This window comes from Terrapene carolina, unplaced genomic scaffold (genome assembly GCF_002925995.2).
Source record: "Terrapene carolina triunguis isolate 2854851 unplaced genomic scaffold, T_m_triunguis-2.0 Scaffold714, whole genome shotgun sequence".
Classification (NCBI taxonomy): domain Eukaryota; kingdom Metazoa; phylum Chordata; order Testudines; family Emydidae; genus Terrapene; species Terrapene triunguis.
In genome coordinates this window covers 21,936,929-21,950,630 of record NW_020665065.1, presented here as the reverse complement: position 1 = coordinate 21,950,630, position 13,702 = coordinate 21,936,929, and the positions used below count along the sequence as shown (strand labels likewise).

At 40.2% G+C, this 13,702-nt stretch overlaps 1 protein-coding gene across 2 annotated transcripts in view; it reads right to left on the bottom strand.

Annotated features, from left to right (window-relative positions):
* Positions 1-13,702, bottom strand: part of EIF4G3 (eukaryotic translation initiation factor 4 gamma 3) — a 399,442-nt gene that overhangs the window by 317,604 nt on the left and 68,136 nt on the right. For both annotated transcript variants that reach the window (XM_026659916.2, XM_026659925.2), the window contains exon 2: positions 3,954-4,029. In XM_026659916.2, coding sequence (XP_026515701.1) covers positions 3,954-4,029 — 76 coding nt within the window. The remainder of the gene's footprint in view (positions 1-3,953; positions 4,030-13,702) is intronic.

Genomic DNA, 13,702 nt, shown 5'->3' with positions numbered 1-13,702 from the left:
CAAAATCTATTGTTTAAATGCACTGTGGATCCAGTAGCTAATCCCTTATAATCTCTTTTCTACATGATTCCCTTCACTGCAGGAATATCCTTTTAAAGGACACCAAAGCAAATCACAGCACCATTGATGGGTGTGCAATTTCCCAGGTGCCCACCAATGATCCCTTACTGCAGAGAGGCAGGCAAACAGGCACACAAATAAGCATATGAAAGCAATGGCAGAGTCAAGCCTTATTTCATTAACTTTGATTCACATTTCCATAGGAGAGCTGGATTTTCTGTTAGACGCTCCAAAGTATACTGGGAGTATCTGCTTTACCTCTAGTCACAGTGTGTACATGTATAAACAGCACACTCTAAAATGCAGATCTTTTTGTTTTCAATGAGAAAAAAAGATCATTCCATGGAGGCAGCACTCCCCAAACCATTATCCCCACAGTGACAGAAGGGACAATATGGCTCTTAGTTGCAAATATGAAGGGTGAGGTGCAGCAATACTAGTGTGTTGCCTTTTCACCTATGGAAATGTGGGCTCTAATTCTGATATGCATTATCAGTGGGGGGGGAGGGGGGAAAGAGTTTAGTATTCACAGTCTAGCCCAGGAGTGGGCAAACTTTTTGGCCCGAGGGCCACATCTGGGTATGGATATTGTATGGCAGGCCATAAATGATCACAAAATTGAGAGCTGGGGTGCAGGAGGGGGTGAGCGCTCCGGCTGGGGGTGCAAGCTCTGTGGTTGGTCCAGAAATGAGGAGTTCAGTGTACCGGAAGGGGCGCCGAGTTGGGGGGGGGGGGGGGTGAGGTGAGGGCTCTGGCTGGGGTGAAGGCTCTGGGATGGGGCTGAGGATGAGTGTTTGGGGTGCAAGAGAGTGCTCTGGGCTGGGACCAAGGGGTTCGGATGGCAGGAGAGGGATCAGGGCTTGGGCAGGGGGTTGGGGCGTGGGAGTCAGGGATGCAGGCTCCAGGCGGTGCTTACCTCAAGCAACTCCCAGAAGCAGTGGCATGTCCCCCCTCTGGCTCCTATGCGGAGGCGTGGCCAGGCAGCTCTGTGTGCTGCCCCGTCCGCAGGCACCGCCCCTGCAGCTCCCAGAGGCCATGGTTCCACACCAATGGGAGCTGCGGGGGTGGCACTTGGGATAGGGGCAGCATGCGGAGCCCTTTGGCTGCCTGTACATGTAGGAGCCGGAGGGGGACATGTTGCTGCTTACAGGAGCCGCGCAGAGCAGGGCAAGCCCCCGACTCCGCTCCCCAACTGGAGCGCCGAAGTGGGGCAAGCCCTGAACCCTGCTCCTCGGCGGGATCTCAAGGGCCAGATTAAAATGTCTGAAGGGCCAGATGTGGCCCCCGGACCATAGTTTTCCCACCCCTGCTCTAGCCCCTAGTCCACAACACAAGTTACTGTATAATCAGTACAACTGGATGCAACTGTAGCATTTACTCAAGAGATGCCCAGTAGGATTGGAATTAACAGAGATGGTTCAAATCACGATTGTGTCTGGCACAGCTGTGTTGTGGAAGTTTATACAGTGTTATTGTACATTACATATGGCTTAAACAGGTGTTTATTTGTCCCAATTTAAATGTACACTAAAGTGACTCACAATCAGTGGTTAGTCCACATTAGGGAATAATATCCTTCAAAATTTAATGTAAAAAACCTATTACAATCTACGTGATATTGGGCAAAAAGTCTTCAAAAGTTTTCTTCCTTTATACCTTTAACTCAAAACCAACAGAATTAATGTTTTAGAATTAAAAAAGTCACTCCATCTGGAGCATTTCTGGACAAAGTTGCAGAGCTTCAGAGGGGTATGGAACAGCTTCCATATGAGGAGAGATTAATAAGACTGGGACTTTTCAGCTTGGAAAAGAGACGACTAAGGGGGGATAAGATAGAGGTCTATAAAATCATGACGGGTGTGAAGAAAGTAAATAAGGAAGTGCTATTTACTCCTTCTCACAACATAAGAACTAGGGGTCACCAAATGAAATTAATCGGGCGCAGGTTTTAAAAAAACAAAAGGAAATATTTCTTCACACAACGCACAGTCAACCTGTAAAAAGAACAGGAGTACTTGTGGCACCTTATAGACTAACAAATTTATTAGAGCATAAGCTTTCGTGGGTTACAACCCACTTCTTCGGATGCATAACCTGTGGAACTCTTTGCCAGAGGACATTGTGAAAGCCAAGACAATAACAGGGTTCAAAAAAGAACTAGATAAATTCATGGAGGATAGGTCCATAATTGGTTATTAGCCAGGATGGGCAGGAATGGTGTCCCTAGCCTCTGTTTGCCAGAAGCTAGGAATGGGCAACAGGGGATGGATCACTCGATGATTACCTGTTCTGTTCATTATGGCATTGGCCGCTGTCAGAAGATAGGATACTGGGCTAGATACTGTTCTCCCCTCCTCAGCTCCCCCTTTTTCGCCAGCATCCTCTTTTTTGAGAACCTGAAATATGGTAACCCTAGCTTCAACAGTCTGTGCCTTGCTTCTTGTTCCTCTTGTTTGATTATGTATGCTATCAAAGACACTTCGCTGGTTTGCATTAAAGGTTGGTTCTGAATCCACTGCACAAATGCTAACATCAGCAAATAGTCTGCAACTCAAGTCTGTTGACATGCGATTTTTTAACTACTTATGCGCATAAACTTTTAACCAACAGACTGGTCAGTTGCGCTGTAACCTTTCAGGCCAGTATCTGTTGCAACAGATATACACTGGGAGGCAGCCAAAGGAATCCCCTGTGGATAGGTTATCTGAGTCCTCCCACTATTGTAGCTACTCCCTGATTCTCAGGGAAATGTGGGGTGACAGAGGGTAGAACCACTGATCCCACTTGAATCAAGAAAACCTTTCCCTTCCATTGTGTTGATGAGGTCTCCCAGGTGGAAGAAACTCTGAGAAAGGGTCAGAGAGTTCTTTTCCATGATTATCCTGAATCCTAGATGGAAGAGGCAACAAATTATTTTGGATTCTGCATCTTGAGAAGACCCCTTCTTCTGCCAGTCATCCAAATAAGCAGACGCACCTTTACTGCAGCAGTTCTAAAAGACATTTCCATAAGTAATTTATGCTATCATGCTAAACATGAGTTTCTAAGATCTACACGTTTTTCTTCCTTTTTTCCAAAATGTTTCAAAAAGAGTTTAAAAGTATTTTTGGTAATTAAATAAATTAGTTTGTAATACTCTCTTGCAAAACTGAATCATTTATTTTTCTTTGCACTTTTTCCCTTCCTCAATCAGGGCTGCATACTAGCTTTCAGTATAGTGAAGCTCATAAGGAATAATGGGCTTCTGACTTTTACTATTTGAAAAATAAAATTTTTATCGTGTATGCAAAAATAAACATTGCTAGATTTCCAGTCTGAATTCCCTTGCTAATTAGAATCTAAAACATTTAAGGTCGTCTGCTAAAAATATCTGACAACTATTAAGGCTCCCGTAGAAGTATTTATTTCCCTTAATGGCTTTACAGGAGATATTTAACATAAAGAACAACTCTTCCTCAAATTTTTCTTATGAAATAGGAACATCAGTGTCTTGGTAGAATTGTGCAGTAACTAATATGTTCCATCAAGTTATTCTTTGAAGAGAAGGGGAGCAGGCGAACTGAGATTATGGCTGATAACATTTTTACTTAGCGAAGTATGCTTAGAAAGTCCAACTGTAAATTCTGTGAGTAGAACTGCAAATGTTTAAGAAATAACGGAGTAGCCCAACAGATCCTGCTCTCCATTTCTGTGCAAAGAAAATGGCGTTTTGTATCCTATGCTGATGAGCAGCAATTTTAGGGGGGTAAGGAAGTTGATTTTTGCTATCACTAAACGTGCATAGCAATTTCTACTTGCTTACATGCATAAGGAAAATGTGTCTCCTTTAAAAAAAAATAAAACACACAAAAATGAAGGTTTAGTATTTTGCAGAACTGCCCTTACATACTTACAGTGCTGTACACAGCTGAGACTGTCGGAGTGAAGATCCGATCCTCAAGGGGTTGCTGCACAGGACCTCTGGGAATTCTATAATACATCAAGTTAAGGAAAACAAACGGAAAAAAGGATTGTGTTCTATAATGACAAGAGCATGATACAAACGGAAAGCACTTTCTTTGTTAAAACATCTAAAACCACCTCTCTAGTGTAAGCAGATATACAAACATCTCAAAAGGCACTCACATTCAACCAAGCAGATACAATCCTTCAGGTTTCCTAAAGTGAGTAAGTATATCCCTCAAGAATTGATTTCCTGGACAAATATGACAAGAGAAACTGAAAGCAAATCCAGTTATTTAACAAACCACAAAATGTTAGTCTCAACCTCCATAACCTCCCCCCCACACACACACCTCTGCTCTTTAAACTCTACATTCAGTGAAACAAACTCTGCTAATCAGCATTGAATGCTCTGACAAAGGCCTGGCCTGTTTTGCTAACCATGTGGGAATTATAATTGTTTCCTTGTTTGTTTTACAAAAACAACAAGGAATCCAGTGGCACCTTAAAGACTAATAGATATATTTGGGCATAAGCTCTCGTGGGTAAAAAACCTCACTTCTTCAGATGCATGGAGTGACAATTACAGATGCAGGCATTATATAATGACACATGAAGAGAAGGGAGTGGAGAACCAGTGCTGACAGGGCCAATTCGATCAGAGTGGGATGTAGTCCACTCCCAATAATAGATGAGGAGGTGTCAATTCCAAGAGAGGCAAAGCTGCTTTTGTAATGACCCAGCCACTCCCAGTCCCTATTCAAGCCCAAATTAATGGTGTTAAATTTGCCAATCTTCAACATCCATTAACTCTAAAGACGTGACAGTCCAGAGCATCCTGTTGGATCAGGCCCTGTAACCCTTTACTTACAAAAAGTATTTCTGAGACTTCTGTTGACAGTGGCCAGTGTGATATTAGCCGTACAGAAAAGCTTATTGTCAGTGCCACAAAGTATATAAACCAATTTCATGCCTTTAATACTACTTGAACAATCAGAAAACCAACTACTTTAGTGTTTAAAATCGAAATAAAATGTTTGATTTTTAAATGCTGAAGCTCTCCCTAGAACAGTTCTATCATTGTTAGAGCAGCATCGAAAATTGTTTGCAACCTTTTAAACTGTGTTTCCATGAAATTGTCATGAAGAATGTCAACTTCTCAGTAAGGAAGCTCAAAACTGAATTCTTAATCATAAGCACAAACTACGTTCAAAAATTCATAATTTTATTACCTTAACTAGGTTGAATCAGGTAAATTTGGTATTTATCCCTTTGTTTTTTACAGTAAACACTTTCCACACAAAGCCAGACCATAAACCATAGCCACACCATAAACATCCTCTCCTTTTGCTCAATAGATAATAAAACTTTTCCATTTTCTAAAAGATATACTCTAGGAATTATTTTGGGGCAGTTCTCTGGCCTGTGTTATACAGGAGATTAGACTAGATGATCACAGTGGTCCCTTCTGGCCTTGTAATCTATGAATCTCTGTTGCCTGCCATTTCCTATAATTTTTTAAAGAAAAGTCTTTAATTCTGCTTCTCCAGAATAGGAATAAGTTGTAAACTCTATAGGACAGAGTGTTAGAGTGAAATCCTGGCCCCATTGAAGTCAATGCCAAAGCTCCCAATGACTTTAATGAAGCCAGAATTTCACCCTTGAGAATTCCACCATGATTTTAACAATTTCCATCCCACCATCAACCTCAGCCTGGACCAGTCCACACAAGAGATCCACTTCCTGGACACTACTGTGCAAATAAGCAATGGTCACATAAACACCACCCTATACCAGAAACCTACTGACCGCTATACTTACCTACATGCCTCCAGCTTTCCTCCAGACCACATCACATGATCCATTGTCTACAGCCAAGCCCTAAGGTACCACCGCATTTGCTCCAATCCCTGAGACAGAGACAAACACCTACAGGATCTCTATCAAGCATTCTTAAAACTACAATACCCACCTGCTGAAGTGAGATTGACAGAGCCAGAAGGGTACCCAGAAGTCATCTACTACACGACAGGCCCAATAAAGTAACAGAACACCACTAGCCATCACCTACAGCCCCCAACTAAAACCTCTCTAGCACATCATCAAGGATCTACAACCTATCCTGAAGGATGATCCCTCACTCTCACAGACCTTGGGAGAAAGGCCAGTCCTCACTTACAGACAGCCCCCCAACCTAAAGCAAATATTCACCAGCAACTACACACCACACAACAGAAACACTAACCCAGGAACCAATCCCTGCAACAAACCGCGTGGCCAACTCTGTTCGCATATCTATTCAAGGGACACCATCATAGGTCCTAACCACATCAGCCACACCATCAGGGGCTGGTTTACCTGCACATTTACCAATGTGATATATGTCATCATGTGCCAGAAATGCCCCTCTGCCATGTACATTGGACAAACTGGACAGTCTCTACACAAACAAATGAATGGACACAAATCAGACATCAAGAATTGTAACATTCAAAAACCAGTAGAAGAGCACTTCAATCTCCCTGGACACTCACCAACAGACTTAAAATTGGCAATTCTTCACCAAAAAACTTCAAAAACAGACTTCAACGAGAAACTGCAGACCTGGAATTAATTTGCAAACTAGACACCATCAAATTAGGCCTGAATAAAGACTGGGAGTGGCTGGGTCACTACAAAAAATAATTTTCCCTCTGTTGATACTCACACCTTCTTGTCAAATGCTGAGAATGGGCCACATCTACCATGATTGAATTGGCCTCCTTAGCACTACTAAAAATAATTTTCCCTGTTGATATTCACCCTTTCTTGTCAACTGTTGGAAATGGGCCACATCCATCCTAATTGAATTGGTCTCATTAGCACTGACCCCCCACTCGGTAAGGCAACTCCCATCTTTTCATATGCTGTATATTTATACCTGCCTACTGTATTTTCCACTGCATGCATCTGATGAAGTGGTTTATAGCCCACGAAAGCTTAAGCCCAAATAAATTTGTTAGTTTCTAAGGTGCCACAAGGACTCCTTGTTTTTGCTGATACAGACTAACACGGCTACCCCTCTGAAGCCCTTAAGTCTGGTCTACACCTAAAACTTAGGTTGACATAGCTACCTTGCACAAGGCTGTGAAAAATTTTGCACTCTGAATTCCATAATTAGGTTGAAATAATTCAACCTATATATAATAAATATATCTTGGAGTAGATATAGCTAGGTTGACAGAAGGATTCTTCCATCAACCTACGGCCTCTTGGAGAGGTATATTATCTAAATCAACAGAAGACCTCTTTCCATCAGTGTAGGAAGTTTCTAGACTATGACGCTACCACAGCACAACTGCAGCATCTTAGCTTTGCTGCTGTAGTGTAAACATACTCTCAGCTATTTTATTTATGTCCACAAAGTACCATGTACTCCAATGATGCAGCGTAGATAATAACTTAAGATAACATTTGTCCTTTACCTAAAACTGAGTTATTTGTAATCTAAAGTTTTAAGCAAGCCATATTCAACAAGACCTATTCTCCCATTGCAGGATATGAGTAACTCCAGTTAGTTAGTGGGAATTCTCTGTATCCCCAGGGCTGGATAATAGTATCCAATGTGTACAGGTTGAGTTATTGAATAGCCTGCAGCACTTTGTGGAGATGACAGCAGTGAGGCTTGGTTCTCATACACTCAAAACTCTGCTCCAGCTGCAGAAAGCAATAGCATTTGGCCTTTCAGAAGAAAGGATAACTTCATGTTTCCTGCTGATCATGTGACCACTGCAGAACCTTGTTGATTCAAAGGAAGCTTTCGTTTCAGTCTGTGGGTAACCATTTTTGTGAAGAAGCCAACAAGGAAATGTGAAAGACTACCTTTGCTATTCCATCCCTTTCCCAAAACTTGTTTAAGATACAGTACAGTAACCCAAGAGACGTAACAGTTTCATTATCTAATTGAGCAAAAGCAGTGGAGGTTTATTGTGTGGCTATGGTTTATGGTCTGTCTTTGTGTGCAAAGAGTTTACTGTATATAACAAAGGGAAAAATACTAAATTTACCTGATTCAACCTAGTTAAGGTAATAAAATTATGCCCTTATGTTCAAACTGGCAGTTGTGAAAGTAGAGAAAACATTGAGAAGAAACATTGCTTATTGGAAGAGAATCCAAAGCTATGCCAACACAGGCCCTGTAGTGTAGAATACCCTAAGTGACTTGCTCAAGAAGTCTGTGACAAAAGAGGGAATTGAACCCAAGTCTCCTGTGATCCAGTTGAGAGCCCTAATCTTTAATTACTGGATGGGGGACTCTAACCTAGGAAACAGTGACTCTGAAAAAGAACTGGAGGTCGTGGTGGATAATCAGCTGACCATGAGCTCCCAGTGTGATGCATAAACCAAGTAGGAGTAGACAGGTTATTTTACCTCTGTTTTGGCACTGACGCAACCACTGCTGGAATACTGTGTCCAGGTCTGGTGTCCACAATTTAAGGATGTTGATAAATTGGAGAGGGTCCAGAGAAGAGCCACAAAAATGAATAATATAGCAACAGTAATAGTATAGTTATAGTTATAGACTCAAAGATCTCAATCTATTTAGCCTAACAAAGATAGGTTAAATTAGTGACTTGATTACAGTCTGTAAGTGTCTTCATGGGGAACAAATATTTAATGATGGGCCCCTCAGCCTAGCAGGGAAAGGTATAATATAATTCAATGGCTGGATATTGAAGCTAGACAAATTCAGACTAAGGCATAAATTTTTAATGGTGAGAGTACTTAACTATTGGAAAAATTTACCAAGGGTTGTAGTGGATTCTCCAGCACAGACAATTTGGAACTCAAAATTGGATATTTTTAGAATATAAAAACGACCATACTGGGTCAGACCAAAGGTCAATCTAGCCCAGTATCCTGTCTTCTGATAGTGGCCAATGCCAAGTGCCCCAGAGGAAATGAACAGAACAGGTAATCATCAAGTGATCCATCCCCTGTCGCCCATTCCCAGTTCTGACAAACAGAGGCTATGGACACCATCCCAGCCCATCCTGGCTAAAAGCCATTGATGGACCTATCCTCCATGAATTTAACTAGTTCTTTTTTGAACCCCGTTATAATCTTGGCCTTCACGACATCCTCTGGCAAGGAGTTCCACAAGTTGACTGTGCGTTTCTTTTAAACCTGCTGTCTATTAATTTCATTTGGTGACCCCTAGTTTTTGTGTTATAAGAAGGAGTAAATAACACTTCCTTATTTACTTTCTCCACATCAGTCATTTTATAGACCTCTATCATATCCCCTCCCTTAGTCGCCTCTTTTCCAAGCTGAAAAATCCCAGTCTTATTAATCTCTCCTCATGTGGAAGCCGTTCCATACCCCTAATCATTTTTGTTGCCCTTTTCTGAACCTTTTCCAATTCCAATATATTTTTTTTGAGATGGGGCAACCACATCTGCATACAGTATTCAAGATGTGGGCGTACCATGGATTTATATAGAGGTAATATGATATTTTCTATCTTATTATCTATCCCTTTCTTAATGATTCCCAACATTCTGTTCGCTTTTTTGACTGCCGCTGCACACTGAGTGGATGTTTTCAGAGAACTATCCACAATGACGCCAAGATCTCTTTCTTGAGTGATAACAGCTAATTTAGACCCCATTATTTTATATGTATAGTTGGGATTATGTTTTCCAATGTGCATTACTTTGCTTTTCTCAACATTGAATTTCATCTGCCATTTTGTTGCCCAGTCACGCAGTTTTGTGAGATCCTTTTGTAGATCTTTGTAGTCTGCTTTGGATTTAACTATCTTGAGTAGCTTTGTATCATCTGCAAATTTTGCCACCTCGCTGTTTACCCCTTTTTCCAGATCATTTATGAATATGTTGAATAGGACTGGTCCCAATACAGACCCCTGGGGGGACACCACTATTTACCTCCCTCCATTCTGGTGGGTTGTTTTTTTTTTTAGAAAATAAAACTTTTTGCTTTACCAACCTGTTATAGTAAGTATAGTATAGTTTTACAGAGTATTCAAAACAGATGGAAGAGCAGTTAAAAAATATCTGTACAATCATTACTTCACTCCTTTCTCACAACCCACCTCTAAACAAATAATGAAGTCAGAATTTCCTTAAAGAATTTCCCTCTCTACAGAGTCTAGGTTTTTGCATTAATGCACAACAGAGACATGGCAAGATTTTGAACATGTTTTAGATTGTGTTATGTTATCTAAAACTGAAAATATATAGCAATTTATTACAGTATCACATAACGAGAATTTCTATGGTTTCTCTGTGATGCTATACACTTTCAAGAATGGACTACCGGAAACCATCTATGGTATTTTTTTTCAAAATGGATACATTTTCCCCATAATGGTTCCTGTCACCCAAGCTTATTTTCAGCCCCTAGCAACTGTTTTTAACCTAGTATGAATCACTGGCCTCTTTCTTCACTTACTGCTTGGCATAACAAGTAACAATCTTTTCATAAAAATTAAAAAAAATCATGACTACCAAAAGGGCAATACAAGTGCAACAGGGCAATAAAACATGTATTTGAAGCACTCCAAAAGAAGGACTTCTATTTTCTTGCAGAATATAGCAAGTCTCCCACCAGCTATCTTTAGGGTTATGTAAACTCTATACATGATCCCACTTGCATTGTATTAAATGACTTAAAATAAAAGGTAAAAACTATCAGCAAAATTATAGAGAACAAAAACAAATGCAAACATTCAGCTTAATCCCTTTTAACTTTTTGGTTTCAAGAATTAAAAAATTATGTAAAGATGTAAAAATGGTACATGCATTGTAAAGCAGCATACATCACTACTGTAGTTTCTTCTGTATTTAAGATACTCAGTAAAAATATAGAACATTACAATCCTAATTGTAGATGCGTTAGTTTAGCAGGGTTTGGAACCTGCATCACTGACACTCCAGGGACTTTCAGAAAATAATGCTAAGACAATAACTCAAACCTGATTTATTTATATAATACTAAGGAAGAGAAACTTGAAATAGTCAAAGCTTTTCAATACATAGCAGGTACTGAAATTCCATGATGATCCACCCCTCGCGAAGGCTTTTTGTTAACCACATTCATTCTTACCTGGCACTGGACTTTAGTCTCCACTGAGCACCTCCACAAAAGGATTAATTTGATTAATTAATAAGGAATTTGTTTCTTAAAACCTGAATGCAATCCATAGTCTTCCTCCTTTGGTTTGCTGTTAGCATAAGGCTGGATTCACACCACCCTGCTACTTGTTCTTAAAGCCTGCAGTCTATCTTGCCCTCACAAGAAAAGCTTCTGAACCACTGCAGAGCACAAAGATATTCTTAAAGCGATAGCTACAATGGGAGTCCTTAGGCAATACCAATCTGCTGACATACATCTATTTAAGAGTTCAATTGGCTAGTTAATGCTTCTTCCAAACTCTGTTCAAAAAGCTTTATCTCTGTTCAAAAATGGCAGACACAAAAGATTCAGTGGCATATAAAGCAGTTTCCAAGACTGACTGTCAATGCCAAATTTCAAGGAAGCTGGTAGAGGAATGCAAAGATTCTTTTCTGTATTACAGTACATGTTTCCATGCTTCTCAGCTCTGGTGGAACAGCAGCTAACCACTCTACCTTCCTCTTTTTCTGCCTCATTTTAGCTGTATGTAGCCACCAAAAAAGGGAAGGGAGTTAACCGTACATTCCTGCTGGAAAGCCCAAGTAGGATGAAATCAAAATAGACTACCACTTGATAAAAGCTAGAATTAAATAAAGATTTTAAATGGGTAGACTCACCTAAAATACACTATGCTTAATACAGATACTTTATATGGAGGGTTTGGAAAAACCCATTGTTTCTTGTTGGAAGGAGAATGAAATCTCAGCCTAAACTTCTCAACCACACCACATTTCCAATACAAGTTTACCTCTCAGCTTGTCCATTACAAAATAACTGATTACTCCCCCCAAATGCAATAACTTGCAACACCACAAACCCATACTATTTAGTAAGTCCTTCATGAATCAACTCGCCCTTCTAAATAAATTCCTGTTCTGACCGGCTACTTTTCAGAAGCTGAGGAAAGGAAGCCTGATAAGACAAACAACTACAATCTTAAAAAAAAAAAAACATACCATGTGACGTCACATATGAGAGGCTAGGAAATAAATTGATCAAAATGAAATCATATGCTCATCATATTTTGAAATATTTATATTTATTATACCAAAAAAACACCCTACATTCAAAGAACACTAAGGTTGTAAAATCAAGCACTACAAAGTTAGAAAATGCCAGAATTAGAGTTGCCTGTACAACCTTCATTCAGTCCCCTTGTACATATGCATTTTGACAGAATCTTTAATTACTTGATCACATGCTATTTTTTCCACAGGATCCCAGCCTCATTCATTTTCTTTCTACTGGGTATGACAGATACCCAGTATTATACAGACTGCACTACAAGCATATAGCTAAGCAGTGTTTATTATAACAGAGATAAGAGACAATCAACATCGCAAAATCAAAATGTGGCAGTCATTTAATTTACAAAAGGATCTATTAAAGAAGAGGCTTAATTTAATTTATAAAGAACTGGGGAGAATCTAACAATTTGAAATGTATATATTCACTCGCCAATCTATTGTCCACCCCTGCCCACAGCATAACCATAAACACAACCCAGGTAGACACTAGGAGCATTAACAGAGGGGGTGAAAATAGTTATAAATAATAGGTTATGGATTAATAAAAAGCCTTGATGAAGTAATGTCACTCCCAGGAAATTAGTAATATGCCTATGGTGTACACTCCATGCCTATAAAACCCCTAAGAGAAACAAGTAGACATTCTGCATAAAATAGTAACTTTATTTTAGGTTTCAGAGTAGCAGCCGTGTTAGTCTGTATCCGCAAAAAGAACAGGAGTACTTGTGGCACCTTAGAGACTAACAAATTTATTAGAGCATAAGCTTTCGTGGGCTACAACCCACTTCTTCGGATGCATATAGAGTGAAACATATATTGAGGAGATATATATATACACACACATACAGAGAGCATGAACAGGTGGGAGTTGTCTTACCAACTCTGAGAGGCCAATTAAGTAAGAGAAAAAAAACTTTTGAAGTGATAATCAAGATGGCTCAGTACAGACAGTTTGATAAGAAGCAAGTGTGAAAATACTTACAAGGGGAGATAGATTCAATGTTTGTAATGGCTCAGCCATTCCCAGTCTTTATTTAATCCTTTGTTGATTGTGTCTAGTTTGCATATCAATTCCAGCTCAGCAGTCTCTCCTTGGAGTCTGTTTTTGAAGTTTTTCTGTTTTAAGATAGCCACCCGCAGGTCTGTCATAGAATGGCCAGACAGGTTAAAGTGTTCTCCCACTGGTTTTTGAGTATTATGATTCCTGATGTCAGATTTGTGTCCATTAATTCTTTTGCGTAGAGACTGTCTGGTTTGGCCAATGTACATGGCAGAGGGGCATTGCTGGCACATGATGGCATATATCACATTGGTAGATGTGCAGGTGAACGAGCCCCTGATGGTATGGCTGATGTGATTAGGCCCTATGATGATGTCACTTGAATAGACATGTGGACAGAGTTGGCATCGGGCTTTGTTACAAGGATAGGTTCCTGGGTCAGTGTTTTTGTTCAGTGATGTGTGGTTGCTGGTGAGTATTTGCTTTAGGTTGGGGG